This window comes from Poecilia mexicana, unplaced genomic scaffold (genome assembly GCF_051168715.1).
Source record: "Poecilia mexicana isolate PSO_F unplaced genomic scaffold, ASM5116871v1 scaffold_19, whole genome shotgun sequence".
Taxonomy (NCBI): Eukaryota; Metazoa; Chordata; class Actinopteri; order Cyprinodontiformes; family Poeciliidae; genus Poecilia; species Poecilia mexicana.
The window spans coordinates 708,150-736,104 of NW_028263388.1; the positions used below are offsets into that span (position 1 = coordinate 708,150).

Here is a 27,955-nt window from a genome sequence, read left to right on the forward strand (position 1 = left end):
TAGTATCAGGTAGTATCAGATAGTATCAGGTAGTATCAGATAGTATCAGGTAGTACCAGGTAGTATCAGGTAGTACCAGGTAGTATCAGGTAGTATCAGATAGTATCAGGTAGTACCAGGTAGTATCAGATAGTATCAGATAGTATCAGGTAGTACCAGGTAGTATCAGATAGTATCAGATAGTATCAGGTAGTACCAGGTAGTATCAGATAGTATCAGGTAGTACCAGGTAGTATTAAGTATAATACTACTCCCCCTGCTGGTCTGGAGGACTTCGCTTTCATTCAGACACTGACACATTTTTCGTTTGCAGAATTTTTTTCAGTTCCATTTATTTTTGTGTGTTTTGAAGTTTTCCTCCTTCATGTGTTTGTTCCTGTTTAACACAGGAACTTTTTCATTCAATAATAATAAATAATCAGATATAGGCAGAGAACTGATACTGATGGTGTTTGAACATTTAGTTCATTCAGTCGTGAATCAAACTCAGCTCCCAGGGCTTCACAGAGCCCAAAGGCTGCGGCTGCATTAGAACCGGGCTTTATATCAGCTGGACGTCTTTGTTTGAGGAGAAACTATCCTTTGGATCTGCAGAAGCCAACAGTTCACTCAGATGTCGTCGACCTGTGGGGATCATCACCTGAACTCACTCCTTCTCTGAGTAGAGCTTCCCTCGTTAGCAGACGTTTCAGGCTTGACTTTTCTCCTTTCTGTGTGTTTTGGCTCAGAAATCATCTGTAATGCTCTAATAGCTGTGATGTCACCCACCTGTGTTTTGGCTCTGGAGACTCAAAGAAAGATGGAATAATTTTCAACAATCATCTTTAATCTGATCTGGATCTCAGGAGCTGAAATGATTTCTTTTCCAAAATAATTGTTTGCTTTGAGATAATTGCAGAATGATTTTTTTTCCAGAGTTTTTCTAAGATAATATTGAAAGTCTAATCCGTGTTGGTTTCAGACTTGAACAAGCTTGGAGGGAATGTGCTGTTTGGTTTAATTTGTTCTTCCTGTGGTTTGATTCACCTGTAAGCAGGGAGGAAATGGAACACGCCGTAACGGCCGTCTGAAAACCTGCGGCTCATTTTCTGCAGAACGCCGCCGGCCGAAACCCGGGGCTGAAACATCTCAGGGCCGTGGGGTTAATGGAGTGTTTGTGCAACACCGTCATGTTCTGTCTGCAGCCTACCAGGAGGCTGACCTTTGACCTGCGATTCATTGAGGAGAAAAGATGTCCTCTGGTGGCGGCGCGGCTTCTTTTCAGACGCCTCTTTCATTTTCTCCACAGAAAGTCAGGAGGGAAACCCAAATGTTACCTAATGGATGTGAGTCATAATAACCATGATCAGGTGATCCAGTTCAGCCGATGTTCTCCTCTAGAAGCTTTTAAAGAACCACAGCCGGGTCAGAACCGGCTGACGGGTCAGCAAGCCCGTCTGTTCAATCTGATGCCGCTTTAAAAAGCAGACAGGACGGCTTTGTTCTGTTGATCTCCACTAAGCCTGAAGCATTTCATTCCTCCAGCTGATGGTCAGACATGGTAACCAGAGTGTTGAAGTACTCGAGACCGGTCTTGGTCTCGAGATCATTTTTTGATGGTCTCGGTCGCTGAGGATCGGGATTTTATTTCAAGACCAGTCAAGACCGCAGCTGTGGAAATATCACTAAACTTACAGCATACTGTCCAGTTTATTTGTTAACATGTTTGCTTTAACTGGATGCAAAACGCACCGATTAAAATCCAAGCAATCACGTGTTTCTGTTACTCTCCCTCCCCACCTTTCACTCGCACGCGGAGCTCCAGACATGCGCAGTGGTTTCTTCTCAGCGGCAGAAGATGTCTGTCTAATCATCAGTAATAGAATAGTGCTGCATAAATCATAAGAAATCCAATGGCCACAGCTAACTCAGCAGCACTTCACTTTCACAGACGGTGGAGACAACGTCTAATTTTTTTTGTCACTTAGAAAAGAAGCTTAAAGAAAGGTAAGCTACGTTGACATGATGTTAGCAAAGCTAGCTATATAGAGACACATAAGCATTTGTGATGAAAAAAGTTGTCACTCACTGCGCTGAATTATTGTGCAGAGGTGTTGACTGATTTGTCACATATGTGGGACAACACTGTGTCCAAAAGTCTGCAAAATGGTGATGTGACATTCAAGAACAGTCCGATTCTTCTGCACAGCTTTTTACTTATGAGATAGGAGTGGAGCCTCACTGAGAACCGCTCTTTGTTCTTGTAATGCTCTGCATACACTGCAGTAGCTATTATTATTTTATTTAATTATATGCATTGGTATTTATTTAATTAGCAAATAATTAAAACACAAGAACGAAAGAGCACGCAGAGCATCGTTCTTTGATTGTTTTCGTTCAAAGTGGCAGCTGTAATGGTAGTCTGCCATGGTGTCAGACTGCCTGGCTTCATGTAGCTGTGGAGAGGGTGAGAACAGTCACGGTGAGCGCCTTGTGCTTGGTTACTTCTTGCTTGTTGTTCCTTGGTCAGTGTTCATAGTTGACCGTTATTTACGGTCCGGGCATTGCCTTCATTGCTATGTTTAATGGTGCAGACAGTGGTGGTTTCTGACATGAATGATATGGGCAAACGCCCAGGGTGTTATCTTTTTAGGAATGGCACGAGACCGCTGTGGATTGTGGCACAGGGATGAAATAACAAAGAGTTTGTTCTGCTTTTAATACTGGTTAAATTTATTTCAGCTCTAAGTATTTAATTAATATCTAGGTGTTATTATGGGAATGTGGATCTTTCAGATCAATTTGAGAAGCAATTTTGTTCATATTTCACATTTTATCGTGTCATGTAGTGCGGGGTGCTGGTCTTCGTCTTGACTTGGTTTCGAACCCTAAAAGTCTTGGTCTCGGGTTAGGTGGTCTTGACTACAACACTGGTAGCCAGACATGAGAAGGGTGATAACACAAAAACCTGAATAAATCCAGTCATAAGCTAAATAAACGGCAGGAAACAGCTCTTCCTGTTGATTCTAATATAATTTTTATTACTGTTGGAATAAAATTACCTGAGATATTTATTTATTTTCCTTTTGAGATACAGTTAAGTCCAAAATTATTCATTCCCCCAGGGATCTAGATTTAAAATAGTTTTCAATAAACTAAGAAGTTTGTTTCTGACAGGAAATGAAAAATAAATAAGAAAATCAATATAGATCAGGGTTTTTTTAATATAAAAACAATGGCAAACTGACAAATATCATTTATGTTCCATATCCTCAGGATTACTTCCCATCAGAAGAAATATGTTGATGAAATTAAAATATTAGTTTAATCCTAAATCTGTCAAGTATGATAATTTTGGGCCTTCTCTATGACTGAAATGTTGATTTAGTTCAGAAACTAAGAACCTGATGACATAAATAATATTGATAAAACATTTTTCAGTATAATAGAAACACGAGAGGCAGGCATTACAAAGACCCGCAGGGGGACCAAGCTAGCTAGCTGGCTAGATGCAGCTAGCTAGCTTGGCTAACATCCGTGATTTTAATAATAATTTAATAAACACTAACTTTATTCACTTGCTCAGCAGATATTTATTAAACAATAAACATACCAGGTGAAGTTTTGGTTGAGTGACAAACCAGCAGCTAAATTTTATACCACAGTGTTAACCATAAAGATTATTATAGTTAGCTGCTAGCCATTAGCACTGTTTCCAAATGCTGGTTACCATGGTGAATTTAGCATTAATCCTAGTGGTTTGTGCACATGATAACTGTCATTTAACAAAAAATATAACTCCTTTAAGTAACTTAATAAAATCTGTTATTAAATAAAAGCAGTATTTAGACCACAGCTATGATAAGAACCGCAGATGACGAATTTGTTGACGCCATCTTGAAAGGCATTTTGAACAGTCTAAATTTTAATTAAGTTATCTTTAATTCTTATTCTTAATAGTCAGAATCTAAATGCAGAAATCTTAACTCATCATTCAGCTGAGACAAAATGTAATTGTCTAGTCAAAACTAATTTTTAGATATCAGGAATGTAATTACAGATTGTCAGAAGAAACCGATTTTATGTTAATATGGCCTCCCATACATACAGCAATCAGAAACAGACGAACATTGACTGTTGATGTTTGTGTTATTATTCTGATCCCTCAGCTTGTTGTCTATTATAGCCAACAAGCTGCACCCTCTCCATCACACAGTTGATAGACAGAGGAGCACTTTCTCACACAGACTGCTTCAGCTCCGTTGTCGAAGGGAAACAGGAAATCTTTCCTGCCACAGGCTATCACTTTATATAACAAACGTTAAGTTACCTTTGTACATATCTGCTCATTAATCGATATTGTACAGATTGTTTACAAAGCACTTTTGTACAGACTGTACAGATTATTAATTTTCACTGTTCATACTGTACAGAATCTTACATTTTATATTTTATGCATTTATCTTATTTTTATTTTATTTTTCATATTGTAATTTGATCTGTGTGTATGTGTATGCTGCAACTGCACAGTAATTTCCCTGTTGGGATGAATAAAGTACTTCTATTCTATTCTATTCTATTCTATCCGTTATGGACCTTACCACAGGGTCCACGTTTCATTGGCTAATGCCCATTTGACGTCACTGCGCAGCTACCACGTGCTTGACAGTCTCACAAACAAAAGCTAAAGTAGTATACACATGCTAATGTAGATTGTGGACTAGCAGACCACAATCTACACAATCAAAGTTTTTGCGACAGAACTCAAATAAGAACGGTTCTCCACTGTCAGTGGGGAATCTGTTCAGGCGATGTCAGGTATCCTGATCGTATTTGTGGAAATAAAATTCACAGATTTCCCAAATCTGAAACGGGATGCCTAGCTTGGATCAAAGCTTGTGCACGACCGCATTTGCAGCTCAACCGTCGTAAGATCAATAAGAACAAAGGAGTTTGTGATGTAAGTATTATTACTTTGCTTTCTGTGTGTTTAGTGAATGGGGATATTTTGAGTGGCCCTGCCAGACTGGCGACCTGTCCAGGGTGACCCGCCTCTTAGCTAGATATAGGCACCAGCACCTCCCGATCCCTTTTGAATTTTGAAGCTTGAAATATTGTAAGGTCTTAAGGAGGCCTATAATGTGTGAACAATGACCCCCAAGTCTGAAAAAAGTCAATAATAAACACATTCATTATGAAAACCTTTTAGCTAAGTACAGCATAACGGCAGTACCGATACAACTTCTACCTTGAAGCCTGTCTGTTACACAGTCTTACGTTAGCTGAACAGATCAATATGCAATGTGTACCGTATCTGACATACATTAAAGATTTTATTTTACCTGAAAAGGCTTTTTACTAAACTGTAATCGTGTTAGCCACGCTAGCATCGAGCACCGAGTATCAGGCCTAGGCACACTCAAACATTTGCTAACACCAGAAATCACTGATTTCAAAAGTGACCCTCAAAACCATGAATGCCGACTTACCCAGCCTTGCAAGAACAACAGGCATCAGTGATCTTGTCCACAGCTATATTTATGCTGAGGCTGGGAGGATCTGCTGTTTTCCTCATCCACCGGTAGCATTTAGCTGTGACGCGCTCAATGTTGGAGGCATCCCGTGGCTCAAACATCTTGATGTCGTCCATAAAAGATGACATGAACTTGTTGGTTCCCCTGTCCATTGTCGTGGCTGATATTTTGTGAAAATCCGGCAGAAATGCTACACTAATCGACTCAGAAATACTTTGTAGAGTCAGTTGAAACGAAAGACGCCATGTTTACACATAGACACTAAGCTCCGCCAGGCTTTGTTTGTGAGACATGCAGCCACGTGGGATTTTAGGGGGCGTTTCTGGGCGGAGCTTGTTAAGGTCCATTATGTCGTCGGTCAGAAGCTGAATAGTTGGGAAGCTCTGATCTAAGAGGATGAACATGTAGCTTTGCTGCTCCCTGGTGGCTAGTGGGCCACCATGCCGCCCTGCTCTGTGGGTATTTTCAGATTAAAATAGCAGTAAATGTATAAAAACACGGATCGCTTTCTTAGTCAAATTAATCATGATTAATAAATACAACTTTAGATACTTTAGATCTCTCCAGAGATTTTGTAACATAATCAAAACGTCTTCATTTAGTTTATAAAAACATAAAATCTTATTATGAAACACTAACCGGAAGTGTATAATGTGCTTCCGGCTGTAGTTTTCCACACATTTTCTGTTCCCGTGTTTAGTTATTTAGTATTTGTTACGTTATTTTGTCATTTATGCTGATATTTATAGCCTCCCCAAAGGTTGTTGAAGCTCCAAGAGACTCGGAGCAGCAGGACGGACATTAGCGGGAGATCCAGCCGCTGCTAGCGGGAGATCCAGCCGCTGCTAGCGGGAGATCCAGCCGCTGCTAGCGGGAGATCCAGCCGCTGCTAGCGAGAGATCCAGCCGCTGCTAGCGAGAGATCCAGCCGCTGCTAGCGAGAGATCCAGCCGCTGCTAGCGGGAGATCCAGCCGCTGTCCGCACTGCCCCCGGCCGCCTTCCAGGCCCGTCTCATGCTGCACCCATAGCCGAGGCTCTGGGTCACCGATGGCCGCCCGGCAGCCCTTCGCGGACGCGGACACTGCGGATGAAGCGGTCCGAGCCACCTGCGACGATGCGACCACCTGTAAAAGGTGAGAAGCAGCAGGAAAATCTGGCGACTGGTCGCACTGTTACTCATTTCATTCATTCATTCATTCATTCATTCATTCATTCATTCATTCATTCATTCATTCATTCATTCATTCATGACGTTTCTGTCATTTTACTAATCAGAACCGCAAACTTCAATAGATTTATCGGTATTTACGCGACAAACCAACTAAACTAAGAGTCCAGTGGAACGAAGGAGAAGGAACAAGATGCGTGGCTTTAGGTCTAGACTTTGACTAGGCCATTCTAGCCCATGAATCTGCTTTGATCTGATTCATCTGTTATCCTGTAACTTTCAGACGTGTCTCTTCTCCAGCGTGAAGCGGATAAATGAATCTCCTCATCAGAACCAGTCCTTCAGGTCTGATAACCGGACCTTCATCTGATTCAGCCGCTTCAGCAGGAACACATCTAAACATCTAAAAGCTGCAGGATTTTAGCTCTCCAGGATCAGACATGGCAACCTTTGATCTAAACCATCCCATAATATCTCTCCATGTTCAGGGTTTCTCCTCCCAGTCTCTACCTGGTTTTCCTCCAGGGTTGTCCTGGTTCATCTCCATCATGGAAACTCTCTGCTATTCTTATTCTTCCTGATAAGTGAATTTATTTATCAGGTTTGCCACCAGTAAAGGCTACTGGAAGGACTCCAGCCTGCAGTACTTTGTGAGGAGCGTTGGAGAGAGGAAGGCACCCGAGATCAACAGAGGTGAGTGATCCAGTCTGGGATCTGGTCTGGGATCAGCAGAGTGATCCGGTCTGTGTAAACTGACCCGGCTGCTGTTCGCTCTGCTCTCTGACCTCAGGGTACTACGCCCGGGTTCAGGGGGTCAACCTGCTGCTGGATGCCTTCCTAAAGAAAACCCAGGGCCACTGCCAGGTGATCAACCTGGGCGCCGGCCTGGACACCACCTTCTGGAGGCTGCAGGTGAGGAAGCAGAGAGCGCTTCATCCCAGCATGCCCTCTGTCCTGCTGCAGACCAACTGAAACTCCAGCATGTGTGTGTGTGTGTGTGTGTGTGTGTGTGTGTTTAGGAGGAAAACCTGTTGCCACGAAAGTTGTTTGAAGTTGACTTTCCGACTGTTGTGGCTCGGAAAATCCACCACATAAAGTGAGTCTGCAGCTGTTCTTTACTCCTGTTAATGACCCGTTACTAGATTATATTATAGTTACTAATTAATCTATCAATTATTCAGATGATTAATCGGATAAAAAACTGGTGTATTCTGCAGTTTCTAAGTCTTTTTTATACAATATTAGAAATACATAAAAAATGCAAATAAATATTCCATTCTTTTTTTAAATAATAAAATCAATATTTTCTTGCCTAGAAGTCAATAACAGCATTATTATTTAGTTAACTCTTCATCATCCTCTTCAAAGGATGAATCTGCAGATAAAAATCCTTCAAACATCAAATGAGGAAAGATGAAGATCAACAGTGAAGCTGATCTGGAGATCCAGTTTCTGTTCTCAGATATTAAATATTAATATGAAAACATTAGAGCAGATAAAATCACCTTTGACCTCTTCTTCTCCTGGCTGGTCCTGCACAGCAACGGCCGCCAGGGGGCGCCACAGTCTGGTTCAAAATCAGCATATAAGTGATTAAAGGAGCTGAACGTGAGGCAGGAGAAATAATTACCATGTTGTGATAAATGTGTGAAAATCCAGAGTTTTCCTCCAGGGGAACGTATTCCCACCCCAGAGCCGCTTCCTGTTGGTTCAGGTTACAGATTCAAACTTCACTGTTTGTATTTTGATTGTATTTGACCTTGAATCATACAAACCTGGTTATGTGATTCAACCTGCGGAGGTTGAATCACATACCTGAAGTTTCTTCCAGCTTTCAACATGCAGATTCTCCAAACTCAAACAGCTTCAACGTTTTGTTTGCATAACAGTAAAAGTTTGGACAGAAAGAGGATCTGAGAAAAGTTTGAGTCGGAACCAAACAGCTCTACTCTGACATTTACTTTAATTAAAACTTCTGCAGCTTCTCTGGATTCTTTATGTTCAAGTTTTTTTTCAGCAGAGGGAGAATCAGGAAAAGCAGCATTTTAAATAGTTGACATTGTCTCAAAATGACAATATTATCATTTATGGCAATAATTTCTGGGACAATTTATTGTTTCACAAAATGTTATTGTGACAGATGTTTCTGTTTTGGTCTTTGACTAGGACAAAACCCCCTCTGTCCAAACCCATCATCGATGTTCACTCCACCGACTCCTTACTGCTGGGTAAAAACATCGTCATCATTATTCTAATATTTTATTGTTGAAATGTTGATGCCGTCTCTGCGCCTCCTCAGAGTCTCATGTTCTGGACTCGGACCGGTTCTGCATCATCGGAGCCGACCTCAGAGACGTTCCCGGCCTGGACGAGAAGCTGAGGCGGTTCCAGCTGGACCCAGAGTACGTTTAGTGACCTCAGATCAGCGTTTCCATGGAAACCATGGTCTCTTTTCTCAGCAGGTCTCTGCAGGTCCAGGAACTGCAGCTTATCTGCTGCAGCGCCGCAGCTGCAGGTCAGAGGCATCTGGAGGCTGATTGCAGGCGGCGCCACGCCCGCCGCCGCGTGTTTTCAGAACCAAACCTCCAGTTTGCTGAGTCACACTTTCAGATAAATCTGCTGATTCAGGCAGAGCGAAGAGGCTGGTCAGGCTCAGGAGTTGCTGCTGCCTTTGCGTTGCCTTCATGTTGCCTGTCCTGGTGTTGCCGCAGGTTGCCCACGCTGCTGCTGTCAGAATGCGTCCTGGTCTACATGAGCCCGGCCCAGTCCTCCAGCCTCGTCCACTGGGCCGCTCAGACGTTTCACACCGCCATGTTTATAAACTACGAACAGGTAAAAATCACTGATGCAGCTCTTTACTACATGTTGCCATGGAAACCAAACCAAAATCTGTCCACACCATCCTGCCTCTGTGTGGCAAACTAAACCCAGTACCTAACATGACCAAGGATGACCTTTGACCCTCTGTGCTTTGCTGGGTTGATTCAATTCTCACACAATGGCCTATTTAAAGTCACACTGCAGCACCATTTGCCTCGTCAGTGTTCATATGCTTTTCTGCCAAGTTCTCAGGAAGCAGCAGGAAGTGACCTTTGACCTGTCGGTCTGTTCCTGCAGGTGAACATGAGCGACCGCTTTGGTCAGGTGATGATTGAGAACCTGCAGAGGCGGCGCTGCGCGCTGGCTGGGGTGGAGCTGTGCCAGTCCCTGGACTCCCAGGTAAAACCAGTAAGAACCAGTCAGTAAGAACCAGTTGGTAAAAACCAGTCGGTAAAAACCAGCCTGTCTCTGTGTCTGCAGAAGGAGCGTTTCCTGAGGGCCGGCTGGGATCAGGCCAACGCTCTGGACATGATGGCGGTCTACAGCGTCCTCCCTCAGGACGATGTGGCCAGGTAGGACAGCTGCACTGCCCCCTGCTGGCAGAGAGGGCATTAAAGCAGTCCAGTCCACTTTAACCCGACTCCAGTCCGTTTGTCTATAAAGTCCAGTCCGATTGGTGAGGTGTGAACTCTAACTGACCTATGACCTCTGACCTCTGGTCCTCCAAACCTCGGTCTGGGTTCAGTTGAACTGAACTCTGGTTCAGTTTGAATGTGAACACCAAGTGGACCAGAGACCGCTCCAGAAGCAGGAAGTGAACTACAGAGCAGGGCATTCTGGGCAATATACAACCAAAGCTAACACATTAGCCTAGCGCTAGCAGCAGAAATGGCTCCTGGTCTTTAGCCTAAAGAGAAATCCTCCAACACTAAAATCTGACGCCTCCATCTTGTTTCCATCTGGTGAAGCAGGAAGTTGCTCTCAGTGTCTTCAGAGGTTTTTTTGTCGTTTCCTTCAGTGGTTCTTGGTGCAGCGCCCCCACAGGCCAGGAGGGGAACAGGTTGGTTTGACTCAGAGCAGCTGGAGGTGGAGCAGATGTTCTGGTTCCAGTAGAACCAGAACATCTGGTTCTCCCGGACTGAAGGAGGAGAACAAAATAAAACTTTCCTTAAATGTAAAGTCAGAACAGTAATTATGAATTTTAAAGCAGCTGAAACATCAACTCAGGTTGAGCTTCTACCTCACATTATTATGAAAGCTCATTGTTAGAAATGGAGTTTCCATAGCAACCACTGGTTTCTAAGTGAGTGTAATGTTGAGCAACCAACCGGTGGCTCTGATGTGAATCAGGTTCCTGCCTTGCAGCAGGAAGGTTGTGGGTTCGACTCTGACTGGGTGTCTTTGTGTCCTGCAGAATTGAGCGTTTGGAGTTCCTGGATGAGAAGGAGCTTCTGCAGCAGCTGCTGCAGCACTACTGCATCTGCTGGGCCACCAAGGACCGGCTCAACCTGGGTGAGACCCGCCACAGGCGGCAGAGCGCTGTGCGCCGCTGCTGAGCTTCTCCAGCTGTCCCCATCTTTAACCAGCCGGGTCGGTTCTGCTTCCTTAGGGCTGTCGCAGCTGGCCTTCTGAGGGTCAAAGGTCACGGTTGGGTTGCCAGAGTCAGCAGGAGGAGCAGCAGGGGAAGAGGACACTCTGATCACCTGGGAGCCGTGGGGTCAGAGGTCACACTGGAACCACATGCTGGAAAAAATGAAACGGGAATATTTAAAAATGTTTAACAGAATCTGCTGGAAATAAAGACTGAGAGACGAAACAGATTCATGTCATCATTATTATCACCGAACAGCAAAACGTTCTGAAACCAGTTAAACTCGTTTTCATGCGAAAATCAACATATATATATATAATATATATAATTATTATTTTTTTTTTTTTTAATAAAATGGCAGGTAGGGGCTGCACAGCAGTGCAGCAGGTAGAGCTGCTGCCTTGCAGCAGAAGGTTCTGGTTCGATTCCCGGGTCTTTCTGCATGGAGTCTGCATGTTCTCCCTGTGCATGGTGGGTTCTCTCCAGCTTCAGTCCAGAAACACGACTGTCAGGTTAATTGGTCTCTAAATTCTCCCTGGTGTGACTGTGTGTTGACTGTGTGTTGCCCTGAGACAGACTGGTGACCCGTCCAGGAGACCCGTCCAGGTGACCCGTCCAGGTGACCCGACAGGTGACCCGTCCAGGTGACCTGACTGGTGACCCGTCCAGGTGACCCGACTGGTGACCCGTCCAGGTAACCCGTCCAGGTGACCCGACGGGTGACCCGTCCAGGTGACCCGACTGGTGACCCGTCCAGGTGACCCGTCCAGGTGACCCGTCCAGGTGACCTGACTGGTGACCCGTCCAGGTGACCCAACCAGGTGACCCGTCCAGGTGACCCAACCAGGTGACCCGTCCAGGTGACCCGTCCAGGTGACCTGACTGGTGACCCGTCCAGGTGACCCGTCCAGGTGACCTGACTGGTGACCCGTCCAGGTGACCCAACCAGGTGACCCGTCCAGGTGACCCAACCAGGTGACCTGACTGGTGACCTGACTGGTGACCCGTCCAGGTGACCCAACCAGGTGACCCGTCCAGGTGACCCGTCCAGGTGACCTGACTGGTGACCTGACTGGTGACCCGTCCAGGTGACCCAACCAGGTGACCCAACCAGGTGACCCGTCCAGGTGACCCGTCCAGGTGACCCAACCAGGTGACCCGTCCAGGTGACCCGTCCAGGTGACCCGTCCAGGTGACCCGTCCAGGTGACCTGACTGGTGACCCGTCCAGGTGACCCAACCAGGTGACCCGTCCAGGTGACCCCACCTCTCACCTGAAACATTCGCTGGAGGCAGCAGCTCCTGCCCCCTGGAGGACAAGGTGTTAGAAAACGGATGGATCAATCGGCAGGTTTCCAGATCTATTTATTACACCCAGTTATTTCACTTATAACAGGGAAAAATCTTCTCATAAGTGAAATATAATTTACAAACTAAATATTTGTGACATTTCTAAATGGTGAATGTTACATAACCAAACTGTTGCTGCTCATTTTTTACAGTGTATTGTTACAAAAGGTCGTTAGCCTTTCTGATACTGAGGGGTCAAAGGTCAAGTCCAGTGTTTGTTTCTGTTATGTCTCGTTCATAACGGAGTTTAAATCATTTTCATTTCTTGGTAACTTATCTGCGTCGTAAAAGCCTCGGCGTTGCCATGGAGACCTGAAGCTGTGAGCTTCCTGCTTCAAGGATTTTCAGATAATTGTTTGAATTTATTGTTGAAAGTCTTTAAAACGTTTTTATTCGGTTCTTTGTGATTGTTGTTTGATTTTATTAGAAACAGTTCATTTGCTGAACAGCAATTTGAGCTGCTTTAAAAACACTTTATTAATAAACCTGACATTGAATGACAATAAATTGATAATTAGGTGAAGAATAAACATCCTGACAGGCTGAGGAACATTTTGGTTTAGTTATTCAAATTATTGTCACTTTGTTAATGAGAGAAAAACCCACAAAATACTTAAAACTGATAAAAAGTCAATAAATCATATTGACTGGAAATGAACCAATGAAAATCAGACGTTGTTTTTAAATGAATCCGATTAAAATCAGACCTGCATGGTTTGTGTAGTTTAATATTTTAAGTTCTTAAAGAGACATAGACCCAATTTCAAAGTGTCACATTTCTTTTAAATAAAGTTTTATATATGCAGCCTTTATAACTGGACATGAACTGAGACGTGAAGACGGAGTTTATTCATCACTTAAAGTCTTTCTAGTAATAATATGGAGAAATGTAACAATAATCAATAACCAGTTGATCGGTTCTCGACTGTTTGGTGACCAGAGAACTCGAGTTTTGTTTAATTTAAACAATAATTTCCTTTTGAAATGTTTTTCTTCTGATTGTTGGATGTTGAAGCTTTTATTTTGGAATCTGCTGCGGCTGGAAGCAGAAGAAACATTTCAGATAATAAACGTGATGATCTGATATATTTATGATCTCTGCTCTTTGTTGTTGAAAATCTTCCATGAAAAATAGATTCTGATTGTTTTACTGGTGACACAAGGTCACAGAAAGGTCACAGAAAGGTCGTAAAGCGGCGACTTTGATGGCAACCGCAACAAATTATCTGATTAACGTCAAAGTTCAAACTAAAGATGCTGTGAAAAAGTTTTCACCCCAGAAGATTTCTACAGTTTTTGTTTTAAAGTTTCAGATCAGAAACAACTTTAAATATCAAAGAAAACTGAATAAAATCAAAAATCTGTTTCAGTCGATTTTATTAATTGAAGCAAATAAAAACAACCTGGAAAGTTTTCACAACCCTCCAGTGTTCATGTTCCTTTGACTAGGCCAGTCAGACGATGACCTGCTGGTGACCTTTGGGTCATCGTTCTGCTGCTAGAGAGCAGAGCCCGCAGCATCATACTGCCACCGCCGTGTCTGGCTGTAGATCTGATCTTCTGGTTCTTCAATGCTGAAAAAGTTTTTCTGAGTTTGAAAAGTCAGAATTTTTCAACTTTTGAGAAAATGTCTGAGTTTTTAGTGCAAAGTTCCTCCTGATTATTTTCTTTGTTGTTGAAACGTCTGACCTGGAAGAAGCGCAGACTTCGAGTCCAGGCTGAATTCATTCATTCATTCATTCATTCATTCATTCATTCATTCATTCATTCATTCATTCATTCATTCATTCATTCATCTAAATGTAATGACAGAAATGCGCCTCCAGTGCAGACGTGCAGCAGAAAGCTGAAGCTTCTCTGGTTACTTTGTGAATTTCTCCTCCTGTTCATGTGAGTCGGGTTCTGCAGACTTTGACTTTTCTAATCGTCTCTGCAAAGAGAAACTTTGAGGCTTCGCTTTGGACCGAAGCCAGAAGCTGCAGAACCTTTAAGACTCAGATAGTCTGTAGCTTATCCTTCACCTTTGGATTTTATGGGCAGTCGGTTGAGCTGACAGGTAGAAACAAGCAGCCTGGCAGAAGTTTGCCTCAGTCAGCAGACTGCAGCAGGAGTGAAGGGACACCATGGAGAAACTGGAGATGGAGGCTCCAGACTCTTCCCTCGTGGACAAAGCCAAGAAGCCGATCTCCAAGCGGCTCAACAAGTACGAGCGAGTTTTCCAGCCCTGCCTGGCGGAGGTCCTGGGCACCATGTTCTTTGTCTTGATTGGCTGCGTGTCCGTCATCGAGAACACGCCTGCAGCGGGGCGGCTGCAGCCGGCTCTGGTGCACGGCCTGGCGGTGGCGGTGCTGGTGGCCGTCATGGACAGAATCAGGTGACTTTCCTCAGGACCGGAACCGACACAGACTCCTCTGATCATGGATCAGATGGCTCCTTTCTTTAAAAATCATTTTTTGAAATTCAGAATCGTTCTGCAGGGTTTCGGTCGGTCATCCTGCGGGCCGCCGGGTTTTGACTCCAAAATGTTTAAAGTTGACAGGAAATGTGAAAATATGAGCAGAAAATGTTTGGAAGACATTAATAATGACACCTTATTAATGTCGTTATTAATAAGGTGTTTTTTAATAACATTGCCTTTTTTAATGTTTGCCTTAAAAAAGGCAAACATTAAAGAAACAGTGAATTAAACTAAACCAGTTTTTTGACTTTGCTGCAGCAGTTAGCATGCTGACATGTTGAGTTTCTCACTAAACAGACTCTTTAACCATCTTCACTGCTACAGGTGTAAAAAAACTTTAATAAAAAACAAGCAACACTCAGCCTGGTGGAGGCGCTAGTGAAGCCTGGTGGCCCGCCAGGCTGATGGGGAAACCCTGGTTCAGTAACGTTTTTCCTTCCTGGTTGAAGCGGCTCCCATTTCAACCCCTCCTTCACCGTGGCCGTCTGCCTGTGTGGCGGCTTGGAGCTGGCCATGGTGGCGCCGTACCTGGTCAGCCAGCTGGTCGGAGGAGTCCTGGGAGCGGGGATGGCTAAGGTTGGTCTGTCAGCTGCTAAATGTCCTGACGCTGTTTGGTCGGCAGCAGCATGTGAAGCAGTTCTTCTGTCGCCAGCTGATGACCAGCCCAGAACGCTTCAGCAACGCCAGCGGGGCAGCCTTTGACCTCCTGAGGTCAGAGAGCCAGCTGTACCGGGCGCTCTTTGGAGAGGCGGCCATGACCTGCCTGGTGACCCTGGTGGTGCTGATGGTGGCCGTCAACAGCCGGACCAAAACCCCCTTCGGCCCATTTCTGGTGGGCAGCACCGTCATGTTCAACATCCTGGCAGGGTGAGTTAGCAGCAGACCACAGAAACTAATGGGTCATTAAAGTTCATGATGACCCATTGGTGACCTTCCTGTTCCCATTGGTGACCTTCCTGTTCCCATTGGTGACCTCCACGGCCCCATTGGTGACCTTCCTGTTCCCATTGGTGACCTTCCTGTTCCCATTGGTGACCTTCCTGTTTCCATTGGTGACCTTCCTGTTCCCATTGGTGACCTTCCTGTTTCCATTGGTGACCTTCCTGTTCCCATTGGTGACCTTCCTGACCCCATTGGTGACCTTCCTGTTTCCATTGGTGACCTTCCTGTTCCCATTGGTGACCTTCCTGTTCCCATTGGTGACCTTCCTGACCCCATTGGTGACCTTCCTGTTCCCATTGGTGACCTTCCTGACCCCATTGGTGACCTTCTTGTTCCCATTGGTGACCTTCCTGTTCCCATTGGTGACCTTCCTGTTCCCATTGGTGACCTTCCTGTTCCCATTGGTGACCTCCACGGCCCCATTGGTGACCTTCCTGTTCCCATTGGTGACCTTCCTGTTCCCATTGGTGACCTTCCTGTTTCCATTGGTGACCTTCCTGTTCCCATTGGTGACCTTCCTGTTTCCATTGGTGACCTTCCTGTTCCCATTGGTGACCTTCCTGACCCCATTGGTGACCTTCCTGTTTCCATTGGTGACCTTCCTGTTCCCATTGGTGACCTTCCTGTTCCCATTGGTGACCTTCCTGACCCCATTGGTGACCTTCCTGTTCCCATTGGTGACCTTCCTGACCCCATTGGTGACCTTCTTGTTCCCATTGGTGACCTTCCTGTTCCCATTGGTGACCTTCCTGTTCCCATTGGTGACCTTCCTGTTCCCATTGGTGACCTTCCTGTTTCCATTGGTGACCTTCCTGACCCCATTGGTGACCTTCCTGTTTCCATTGGTGACCTTCCTGTTCCCATTGGTGACCTTCCTGTTCCCATTGGTGACCTTCTTGTTTCCATTGGTGACCTTCCTGTTTCCATTGGTGACCTTCCTGTTCCCATTGGTGACCTTCCTGTTTCCATTGGTGACCTTCCTGTTCCCATTGGTGACCTTCCTGACCCCACTGGTGACCTTCCTGACCCCATTGGTGACCTTCCTGTTTCCATTGGTGACCTTCCTGTTCCCATTGGTGACCTTCCTGTTCCCATTGGTGACCTTCCTGACCCCATTGGTGACCTTCCTGACCCCATTGGTGACCTTCCTGACCCCATTGGTGACCTTCCTGACCCCATTGGTGACCTTCCTGTTCCCATTGGTGACCTTCCTGACCCCATTGGTGACCTTCCTGTTCCCATTGGTGACCTTCCTGTTCCCATTGGTGACCTTCCTGTTTCCATTGGTGACCTTCCTGTTCCCATTGGTGACCTTCCTGTTTCCATTGGTGACCTTCCTGTTCCCATTGGTGACCTTCCTGACCCCATTGGTGACCTTCCTGTTTCCATTGGTGACCTTCCTGTTCCCATTGGTGACCTTCCTGTTCCCATTGGTGACCTTCCTGACCCCATTGGTGACCTTCCTGTTCCCATTGGTGACCTTCCTGACCCCATTGGTGACCTTCTTGTTCCCATTGGTGACCTTCCTGTTCCCATTGGTGACCTTCCTGTTCCCATTGGTGACCTTCCTGTTCCCATTGGTGACCTTCCTGTTTCCATTGGTGACCTTCCTGACCCCATTGGTGACCTTCCTGTTTCCATTGGTGACCTTCCTGTTCCCATTGGTGACCTTCCTGTTCCCATTGGTGACCTTCTTGTTTCCATTGGTGACCTTCCTGTTTCCATTGGTGACCTTCCTGTTCCCATTGGTGACCTTCCTGTTTCCATTGGTGACCTTCCTGTTCCCATTGGTGACCTTCCTGACCCCACTGGTGACCTTCCTGACCCCATTGGTGACCTTCCTGTTTCCATTGGTGACCTTCCTGTTCCCATTGGTGACCTTCCTGTTCCCATTGGTGACCTTCCTGACCCCATTGGTGACCTTCCTGACCCCATTGGTGACCTTCCTGACCCCATTGGTGACCTTCCTGACCCCATTGGTGACCTTCCTGTTCCCATTGGTGACCTTCCTGACCCCATTGGTGACCTTCCTGTTCCCATTGGTGACCTTCCTGATCCCATTGGTGACCTTCCTGACCCCATTGGTGACCTTCCTGACCCCATTGGTGACCTTCCTGTTCCCATTGGTGACCTTCCTGTTCCCATTGGTGACCTTCCTGTTCCCATTGGTGACCTTCCTGACCCCATTGGTGACCTTCCTGACCCCATTGGTGACCTTCCTGTTCCCATTGGTGACCTTCCTGTTCCCATTGGTGACCTTCCTGTTCCCATTGGTGACCTTCCTGACCCCATTGGTGACCTTCCTGACCCCATTGGTGACCTTCCTGACCCCATTGGTGACCTTCCTGTTCCCATTGGTGACCTTCCTGTTCCCATTGGTGACCTTCCTGACCCCATTGGTGACCTTCCTGTTCCCATTGGTGACCTTCCTGACCCCATTGGTGACCTTCCTGACCCCATTGGTGACCTTCCTGACCCCATTGGTGACCTTCCTGACCCCATTGGTGACCTTCCTGACCCCATTGGTGACCTTCCTGTTCCCATTGGTGACCTTCCTGACCCCATTGGTGACCTTCCTGTTCCCATTGGTGACCTTCCTGACCCCATTGGTGACCTTCCTGACCCCATTGGTGACCTTCCTGTTCCCATTGGTGACCTTCCTGACCCCATTGGTGACCTTCCTGACCCCATTGGTGACCTTCCTGTTCCCATTGGTGACCTTCCTGTTCCCATTGGTGACCTTCCTGTTCCCATTGGTGACCTTCCTGTTCCCATTGGTGACCTTCCTGTTCCCATTGGTGACCTTCCTGTTCCCATTGGTGACCTTCCTGTTCCCATTGGTGACCTTCCTGTTCCCATTGGTGACCTTCCTGTTCCCATTGGTGACCTTCCTGTTCCCATTGGTGACCTTCCTGTTCCCATTGGTGACCTTCCTGTTCCCATTGGTGATCTTCCTGTTCCCATTGGTGACCTTCCTGTTCCCATTGGTGACCTCCATGGCAAACAAACAAACCTTGAATTTTCTGACCAATCAGATCCAACCTGGTTTATCAAATGTCGCCAGTAAAATGGCGCTAACCCGGAGCTTTGAACTCTCAGTGTTATTATAACTGTAATTTGCAACATATAATAGAGAAACACTGACATTAAGTTTATTTTCCTTCTGCTTGTTTGACTTAAAGTTCATATTTCAAAAAACATTTTTGGTCAAAGGGCTTTTGAAGTTTTGCTCAATAGTTCCAAAATACGTATAAAATGTACTTTTTCTCCTGAATATGAAGGTCTACCGTTATCTGTTATCATTCTTTATTTTTCTGAGTATAATAATTATTTGTAGACATTTTAATGAATAACTAAATTGCGTTTTGTGGAAACACAGAGCTGATATTTCAGGAGCTTGTATGAATCCTGCCCGGGCGTTCGGACCGGCCCTGATCGCCAACCACTGGACCTACCACTGGGTTTACTGGGTGGGGCCCATCACAGGCGGGGCGGTGGCCGCTGCTCTGGTCAGGTAACGCTTTGCACTAAACCTGCATGATAAATCAAACCTTGACGAGAAGCTTGACCACGACGTCCTTCGCTCCGTTTCAGGCTCGTCCTGGGAGACCAGAAGTTACGAATCGTCTTGAAGTCATAATTTTCTCTTTGTGGAGCTGTAAACTTTATCTCTGCAAACTTTTGACTCTTATAATGTTTCATGGATGTTTCTGACTTTTACAACTGTTGATTTTTTTATGAGTAATAAAAACAGAGGTCAATGTTTATGGGGATCCGTTTCTAAAGTTAGAAAAATGAAAACAATCATTCTGTTTATCTAGGTGTTCGTCTTTTATAGTCATATTTTCACCATATTATTCCTTCATTTATGAATGTCAGAGTCACAAACTAAATATTTAATTCAGAAATGAAATATTTAGTTAAGGAGCTAAATATTTAGTTTCCAACTAAATGCTTATGTGAGCTAAACATTTGGTTTTCAAACTAAATATTTAGCTCCAATTAAATATTCATTTTTCTTAAATTAATATTTAGCTCCAAATTATTTATTTTCTAAACAAACAATTTAGTTCAGACCTAAATATTTATATTCAAGCTCGATGTTTAGCTAATATACAAATTAGCCTGTTGATACGTGGAATATCAAAATAAAAGCAGTTTTTGGGATTTGGGATCTTTATATGGACTTTGCTGCTCAAGTAACATGTTGATATATATATAAATTATATGTAATTGTATATAAATTTGTACTTAAATTATAAATAAATGATAGATTAACATGACTTTAAGACATGAACTCTCACATTTTTTCTCTATGAAGGTAAATAAATTATTTTAACAGTTACATGTTTGTTGGTTTTGAGAGGAAAGTGTAAATAAAAGAAGCAGACATGTTGGGCGGCAAGCTGTTTATTGCTCTGTCAGGTTGTTCAGCGTGCTGCAGCGTGCTGCATCATGTGCTGCAGCGGCTCAGCGGTATTTCTCGGACAGGGCCAGGGCCACGTTGGACAGGAACTTGTCCAGGGCGACGTGAGCCTCCGGGGTGAAGTCGTTGGGGAACATGATGGCGATCACCACCTGCAGGCACTGCGCCAGGATCTGCGGACAAACACAGCGTCACGTCACACCGGAGCACCGTGAAGCAGCGGGCCGAGTCTGGGTGGGCCAGAACGGGTCAGAACCTTGAAGTTGGCCGGGTCCACCCGGAGCTGGAAGGCGTGCAGCTCGCTGAGCTCCAGCAGGCCGCCGGACAGGTCGTCCATCTTGGCCACCGCCAGCGCCACTCCACCCATGATCTTCTTCCCGTGCTTGGTGACGGGACCGGAACCGGCGCTCATGTCCGGCCAGTGGGAGAAGTAGGTCTTGGTTTGGGGGTACACCACCAGCATCCTGCAGGAGAACAGGGGTCAAAGGTCACAAAGACAAAGTCTGAATTATGAGAAATCTGAAGACAGAAAAAATGAGATTTACTGGAGGAAAATGAAAATGTTTGTTTCCCAAATAAAATTCAAAGATACTTTATTGATCCCAATGGAAAATTAAATATTGTAACTAAAAATAAATGTAATTTTCAGAGTGTTATTGTAGACACTGATGACTGCAGGCAGGGCAGATCTCCTGTAGCAGTCTGTATTACAGCGGCTCTGAAGGAGCCTCTGACTGAATCATTAAATATTAAATATTATTTCAATCTTGGAAGCTGCTGCTGAGCTGAATGTCTTTAACTCTGAATCAAATCTTTGCTGTGGTTGTCATGGAAACGCCGTCAGAGTGAATATTATTATTTCAGCTTTAGGCTGCGATCAGAAGTGAAACAGAGGAACCGTGAACAAAACGGCTGTCTTTTCTAGTTCAGTGGATCTACGTTTACATTTCCTGGTTCTGGTTCTGGTGCGGCCGGGTGTCGGGTCACCTACCTGGCCAGAGCTTCAGCCCCGATGGCGTCCGCCCCCTTGGAGATTTTGGCCCACAGCGCCTTCACCGCAGCCTTGTCCTTGTCCGTCAGACTCATCTCTGCTCGTCTCGGTCTCTGCCTGAGTCTGACGTTTGTTCCCGGTTCCGTTTAAATCCCCTCGGCCCGGACGTCCCTCCCACAGCGCCGGCGCCAGCCGGCGCCGCCGCTGACGCAGATGGCCCGGTCCGGCCCGGCTGATAGGAGGCTGGGCGGCGGGGCGCCAGCAGCAGGGCCCCTATCAGCGGCCGGCATCACGGGCGGAGGCAGAAACACCATCAGGAACGAACCCTGGAGGCAAAGATAGAAAAACTGTAAGAGGTCAAAGGTCACAGCCAATCAGAGAACAGCTCAGAGACGGTACATTCAAAACTCATGAAGTATCAAAAGTCTTTCTGGACTCAAATTAATAAAATCATAATTCAAATAAGAAAATAAATAATACAAATAAAATTCTGATCAGTTTTAACTTTTATTCACTTTCAGTTTTTCTGAAATCAAACGTCAGAAAAACTGAGGCACGGTGAAGGCAGCATCATGCTGTGGGGAGGCTTTGATCAAGGTGGATGAAATCATAATAATCAGTTTTCTGGTTCATATTCTCCAGTTTGATCCTGATTTCTGGAGGATTTTAATAAACTGGAAACATTTTTATTTATTTTATTCTGTTTCAAACGTTTTAATGTTTTTTAATGTTCAACGTTTTGTCATTTTATGTCTGTGAAAAACTACAAAAAAACTTTGCATAAAACCAGAGAGATGAGGAAAATGATCCTGAAAATGAAATGAATCAAAATGTGTAAAAACTGATTTTAATGTTTCTTTGTTTTTTCTCCTCAAATAAACTGAAAAAAGTGGAAAAATGATGAACTAACAAATGAACTAATTAACTAATTAACAGAATAAATAAATAGTGTCAGAATCCACTGAGGATTGTTGTTTTTATAATACATTTTATTTTTATTAAAGTCCCAGTGAACCATAAACATGTTGGTTTATTTCCTCTAACATTGAATCATATTAATATTTTATGATGTTAATAACAGCTGCAGTTTTTCCTTCCAGTTAAAAATCCTCTCAGATTTTCTCTGATTGTATTTTTTTAATTGCTCATTTTTGGCTCGTCTTGTAAATTCCTTTGCTATCTTTGCTCCAAACTTGGCCTGCATCTTTTATCAGGGAGTTCTGGTTCTGGTCCAACAGAACCAGAACCGCCTGTGGAGGGGAGGCGGTGCAGATAAGAGGCGGCTGGGCTGGTAGATAACAGCTGCAGCAGCAAAACGACTCGTTTTTATTCTGAAGAAACTAAAAACAAAAACTTCTTTAAATATTAGATAAAAACCTGATCATGATGATCATAATATCACTTTGATGTTTTGTTTTGATGTCTGTTTTATTAGTTTTAATGTAAAACTCTGAATTTTTGAAAAACAAGCAGCAACACAACAGGGGGATCCTTTATCGGCTTCAGGACATTTAAAAAAAAGTTTTAAATATTGTGTTACAACACTGACATGTTTAACAATAAGAAATGAATAATGGGAAAGTTCAGGACTGGATGAATGAATAATTACAGGTGTTTTTTTCACCAGTGTCTCTGAATGTGATCCACCCTGTTAGGAACATTTACATCCAGACCACAAATAGTTAAACATTTAAATTTAGAATAATCACTTTTTCTTAAACAGTGTGTCCCTTTTACTATATAATATGTTTTATTTTTGAAATTATAACACATCATGTCGTTATGAATCATTTATGTCTTTATTGTAAAGAAAAAACTTTTTTTTTACTCATTATTACTGTCAGCATTGAAAATATTAATTTTAAAAATGTATATCAATATGTGCATTTATTGGTCTTCAATTCCCAACATGGCACAGAAAAATTCACAGTATTTAATGTTTCTGTAACAATATTTAATAAAAATGTGTGGAATGGAACATCACAGCCTGTTACTGTCCCATAACAGGGTGGAAAATAAATGTCTTTGATTCTAAAATCTGATGATTTTCATCATTGGTTGCAGAATTGCCTCTTTCAAGTCAAAGTAAAGGCAGAGTGTTTGTCCTGGCTCTGTTTGGGAAAACAGGTGACATCCCTGTAGTGGATTTTCCCCTGACAGACTCATCATTCCTCACAGGAGTCAATGGGGGCAACTAGTGAAGTGAAAACAGACAAAAAGACGTCTGATAATACCTCAGACTGCTCTGCAACTATTCCATCATCTGACATTTTTTATTTTTCACCCTAATTTCCACCCATAACAGGGTGGAACTTTTCTAACTAATCTACCTGTAGCTCTTTATGTGGCCAACATTTAGCTAGTTAACCTTCAGCAGAATAACAAACCTTTAATGACTAATATGATGTTTTTTAAATTCTACTGAATAAACATTTTCACAATCCATCCTAACAGGGTGGAGCTTTAAGCTTTACTCATCCAGGTTTGACATGTTGAAGAGAAGAAACGGTACAGAGATGGTGACAGTTGAAGCTGACTTTGTTTTCCATGGTTGAATTCACTTCAAAACCTTTGATGTCCCTTACATTAAATGGTTTTTATGGAATTTTAGACTTTTTGAAGGCAAAAAGGAAACATCCCAACAGGGTGGGAAGTACTGGGACATGTAGAATATGAGGAAAATATCAAATGAGAAAAATAGTTTCAACAGATTCAATTGCATATTAAAATAATGTTTAGTCCAGTCAATAAACTTATTGAAGAAAAACATAAAAATATATATTTCATAGTTCAAACTTCATGAGGAAGTCTGTTACATGGCTCTGGGGACGCAATGAAATTGAGCATGTTGGTCACCAAAAAGGTGTGAAAAGAACAAAATAATATTTAAAAGGCATTTCATTTATATTTGAATAATGGCAAAAATATAAATACATAATTAAAACACTTTGTTGTAAATATTTGGCACATTTTACAAAAAATAATTGTAAGCAAAACATGGGGACATGGAATGTTGGCGCAAAACGAATCACCCAATAATTATTACATTTTTATTATTATTATTATTATTATTATTATTATTATTATTATTATTATTATTATTATTATTATTATTATTATTATTATTATTATTATTATTATATTTTATGTTAATTTTATTAAATAATGTGCTCCATTAATCTGCAGCTGCTGGTTTTTCTCCACAAGGAGTTAAATCATATTAAATCATATTAAATCATATTAAATCATATTTCTGCTTTTTATCTTCAGACATAAAAATGTTCAAATCACTTCATTAAAACCAAATAAATTAAATTATCATCATGTTTTTATGAATTGATGTTTTTATATTTTTATATATTGAAGTTTTTATATTTTTATATTTTTATATTTTGATGTTTTGATGTTTTTATATTTTTATATTTTTATATTTTGATGTTTTTATATTTTTATATTTTGATGTTTTTATATTTTTATATTTTGATGTTTTTATATTTTTATATTTTTATATTTTGATGTTTTGATGTTTTTATATTTTTATATTTTTATATTTTTATATTTTGATGTTTTTATATTTTTATATTTTGATGTTTTTATATTTTTATATATTGAAGTTTTTATATTTTTATATTTTTATATTTTGATGTTTTGATGTTTTTATATTTTTATATTTTTATATTTTTATATTTTGATGTTTTTATATTTTGATGTTTTTATATTTTTATATTTTGATGTTTTTATATTTTTATATTTTGATGTTTTGATGTTTTTATATTTTTATATTTTGATGTTTTGATGTTTTTATATTTTTATATTTTTATATTTTGATGTTTTGATGTTTTGATGTTTTGATGACGTAAAGCTTTTTGTCTTGTGTCTGAAATGGTTTATAAATAAACTTGATTGAATTTATTTATAAACCGGATTGAAACAAATAAAGGTAATTAAAATATTTTTTTAAACTGGATTATCTGAACTTACATTAAATTTACTGTCAGATTAAAACCAAAATGAAGATAACAGGAAATGTGGGTCGGTTCGGGTCAGTCCAGGTTTTTCTGGTAAGTTCTGGAGTGATGTCCGGTTTATCTCCAGCCAATCAGCGGCCTCCTCCTCAGGGCGTGGGGAACCGCGCGGGCCGTTAAATGGACCCGGTTCGGCCTGCGGATCCATTCAGCGTTTCTCTTTCAAGCGAACCGAACTCCGACAGCAGCCGCCATGGTAGCCTGGTCCGATCAGGAGCGCAGCATCATCACCTCCATCTTCTCCAACCTGGACTACAACGATGTGGGCCCCAAGGCTCTCATCAGGTACCGGTCCGGTCCGGTTCGGTTCTCCCAGCCTGCTGCACCCTCTCACCGCCTCTCTGTCCGCAGGTGTCTGATCGTCTACCCCTGGACTCAGAGGTACTTCGCCAGCTTCGGTAACCTCTACAACGCTGACGCCATCAGAACCAACCCGAACATCCAGGCCCACGGAACCAAGGTTCTGCACGGCCTGGACCGCGCCGTCAAGAACATGGATGACATCAAGGCCACCTACGCCGAGCTGAGCGTGCTGCACTCCGAGAAGCTGCACGTCGACCCGGACAACTTCAAGGTAGGACCCGGCGCTCCGGCGGCTCCCCGCACACCCAGCGTGCGGGACCCGGCGCTCCGGCGGCTCCCCGCACACCCAGCGTGCGGGACCCGGCGCTCCGGCGGCTCCCCGCACACCCAGCGTGCGGGGAGCCGCTGATCTGTTGCGTGTTCCTCCCGCAGCTGCTCGCTGACTGCCTGACCATTGTCATCGCCTCCAAGATGGGCTCCGGCTTCACCCCGGAGATCCAGGCGACCTTCCAGAAGTTCCTGGCCGTGGTGGTGTCCGCCCTGGGGAAGCAGTACCACTGAACCCGGCGGCGGCGGCCCAAACCCGGGAGGGGAGCTCCGCGCCCGGCCGGGCAGCGACTCTGACTCTAGGAAGAAATAAAAGCTGAGAAAAAGCAGAACGTTCTCCTGACTCCTCTGTTCAAACACCAGAACCAAATATGACACGTTCATGTTGCAAAAACTAAAATAAGTAAATGAATCAAGTTTTATTCATTTCAGGGACGAGAATTTCACTATTATTATTATTATTATTATTATTATTATTATTATTATTATTATTATTAGCTTCGGTTCTAAGACTCTGAGCTGTTTCCCGTTTGGGGCCAAAATATTAAATAAGAATATCAATTAATTCAAAATATAAACAAAATAATATATTAAACATTTCTATTCATATAGTTTGAAGAAACCCTCCGACCCACTGAGGGAAAACGTGTAAAGAACATGGATGGAAGTTTGAGTCGCATAAATCCAAACATAACTGATGTTTTATTGTTTGATTTATCTGTAGTGCAAAAGTAACAATAACAATTTTAAAGAAAAACATCCATCAATCAGCGGTCTATTAGTTATTAACAGCTTGATATTTGTTGTTTTTATTAGGAAACCTAAATGTGATGAAGAGCAGCAGAAGCGACCAGAGCTTTGTTTGGAAAATCTAAATACATTTTTAAAAATTCATTCATCAGGAAATCATATCATATCAGAAAAAAACAAGTTTAATAGATCTGGAAAAATAGATTTTTACGAAACATAAATTCTCCTTTTATCTCCAGAGACAGTGAAGGACAATATCATAAATAACATCATAAATAATATTATGAATAATATTATAAATATCATCATAAATAGCATGAGGAATAACAGCTTCAGCACCATGGACAGCGCTTCTTTCTTTTTCTCTTTCTTCTTAAAAATATTCATAATTTATAAAAAAAAAACATCTAATAAATTTCATCTCATTCACAGTTTCCATCAGTTTTCTACGGAGCCCCCCAGGGGACATGGGGAATTTTTTTTCTTTTGCGTTCCCTCGCAAAACTTTTGCGTTCCCTCGCAATAATCTACTGATCAGTTCATGCAGCATAATTGATACTATAAGCCTTTTTTACGGTGGCCGCCTACTTTCTGCTTTAATACAAGCTTATAAGGTTTTTCCATGGACTATTGAGTTATTATCGCGGGTCATCAGTCATCTGATTGTGTCTCCATTGTGTTCGTGTCTGAATGGTTTAAAGTGCTGCTTTCTGTTCCATCTGAGCCTTAACAGGCATAAACATGCAGTAAATAAATCGATTTTCAATCAGTTTTCTGCACCAAAGCGTTAATAATAATAAACACGTTTTATTATTATAAAACATAATGGTGGTAGAGGGCCGCACTGGGTTAACTCGGGGAATCTCATCTGTCCGTGTATCAATCAACTCCTAACCTCTTCTTTGTTCTGTCACAATTATCGATTTTTTAAATTTTTATTATGCTCCAAACTTTGCGAGGACTGACCCCCCATCTCACCCGCTGCCTCACACACACACACACACACACACACACACACACACACACACACACACACACACACACACACACACACACACACACACCGAGCCAGCAGCGTCACCTTCCCATTCATACTTCATGACAGTCACTCCCACATCGACACGCCCACCACCGTGTCAAAGCCGCTGCTCCTGTCATATCAATAATTACTTATTTCATTCATATTGCTCTTATAGAGCCTCAGTGAAAACGTGTTTATTATTATTAACGCTTTGGTGCAAAAAACTGATTGAAAATCGATTTATTTACTGCATGTTTATGCCTGTTAAGGC

General features: G+C 43.0%; 4 protein-coding genes across 7 annotated transcripts; 3 read left to right on the forward strand and 1 right to left on the reverse strand.

Annotated features, from left to right (window-relative positions):
• Window positions 1-6,167: 6,167 nt before the first annotated feature.
• Window positions 6,168-11,317, forward strand: lcmt1 (leucine carboxyl methyltransferase 1). 2 transcript variants are annotated; one of them, XM_088016628.1, is made up of 11 exons: window positions 6,168-6,646; window positions 7,283-7,374; window positions 7,472-7,593; window positions 7,701-7,777; window positions 8,848-8,909; window positions 8,981-9,083; window positions 9,393-9,513; window positions 9,799-9,900; window positions 9,982-10,073; window positions 10,916-11,042; window positions 11,111-11,317. In XM_088016628.1, exons 1-11 carry the CDS (start codon window positions 6,561-6,563, stop codon window positions 11,198-11,200), a joined length of 1,074 nt encoding a protein of 357 aa, XP_087872754.1. In that variant the 5' UTR covers window positions 6,168-6,560; the 3' UTR covers window positions 11,201-11,317. The 2 variants fall into 2 exon arrangements, with proteins under 2 accessions (XP_087872754.1, XP_014832312.1); XM_014976826.2 differs by having other exon boundaries at window positions 10,916-11,013.
• Window positions 11,318-14,564: 3,247 nt separating this feature from the next.
• On the forward strand, window positions 14,565-19,481 carry LOC106910245 (aquaporin-8). The gene is made up of 5 exons (XM_014976828.2): window positions 14,565-14,815; window positions 15,349-15,475; window positions 15,552-15,766; window positions 19,221-19,355; window positions 19,436-19,481. Exons 1-5 carry the CDS (start codon window positions 14,565-14,567, stop codon window positions 19,479-19,481), a joined length of 774 nt encoding a protein of 257 aa, XP_014832314.2.
• A 754-nt stretch (window positions 19,482-20,235) lies between these two features.
• On the reverse strand, window positions 20,236-25,379 carry hbae5 (hemoglobin, alpha embryonic 5). The gene is made up of 4 exons (XM_088016381.1): window positions 25,240-25,379; window positions 21,259-21,584; window positions 20,524-20,731; window positions 20,236-20,440 (listed from the first exon to the last, which is right to left on the reverse strand). The coding sequence occupies exons 2-4, from the start codon at window positions 21,351-21,353 to the stop codon at window positions 20,312-20,314; spliced, it is 432 nt and encodes a 143-aa protein (XP_087872507.1). The 5' UTR covers window positions 21,354-21,584; window positions 25,240-25,379; the 3' UTR covers window positions 20,236-20,311.
• Window positions 25,380-25,449: 70 nt separating this feature from the next.
• On the forward strand, window positions 25,450-26,245 carry hbbe2 (hemoglobin beta embryonic-2). 3 transcript variants are annotated; one of them, XM_088016380.1, is made up of 3 exons: window positions 25,450-25,568; window positions 25,635-25,857; window positions 26,019-26,245. In XM_088016380.1, exons 1-3 carry the CDS (start codon window positions 25,477-25,479, stop codon window positions 26,145-26,147), a joined length of 444 nt encoding a protein of 147 aa, XP_087872506.1. In that variant the 5' UTR covers window positions 25,450-25,476; the 3' UTR covers window positions 26,148-26,245. The 3 variants fall into 3 exon arrangements, with proteins under 3 accessions (XP_087872506.1, XP_087872505.1, XP_087872504.1); XM_088016379.1 differs by lacking the exon at window positions 26,019-26,245 and having other exon boundaries at window positions 25,635-26,010; XM_088016378.1 differs by having other exon boundaries at window positions 25,477-25,857.
• Window positions 26,246-27,955: the final 1,710 nt, after the last annotated feature.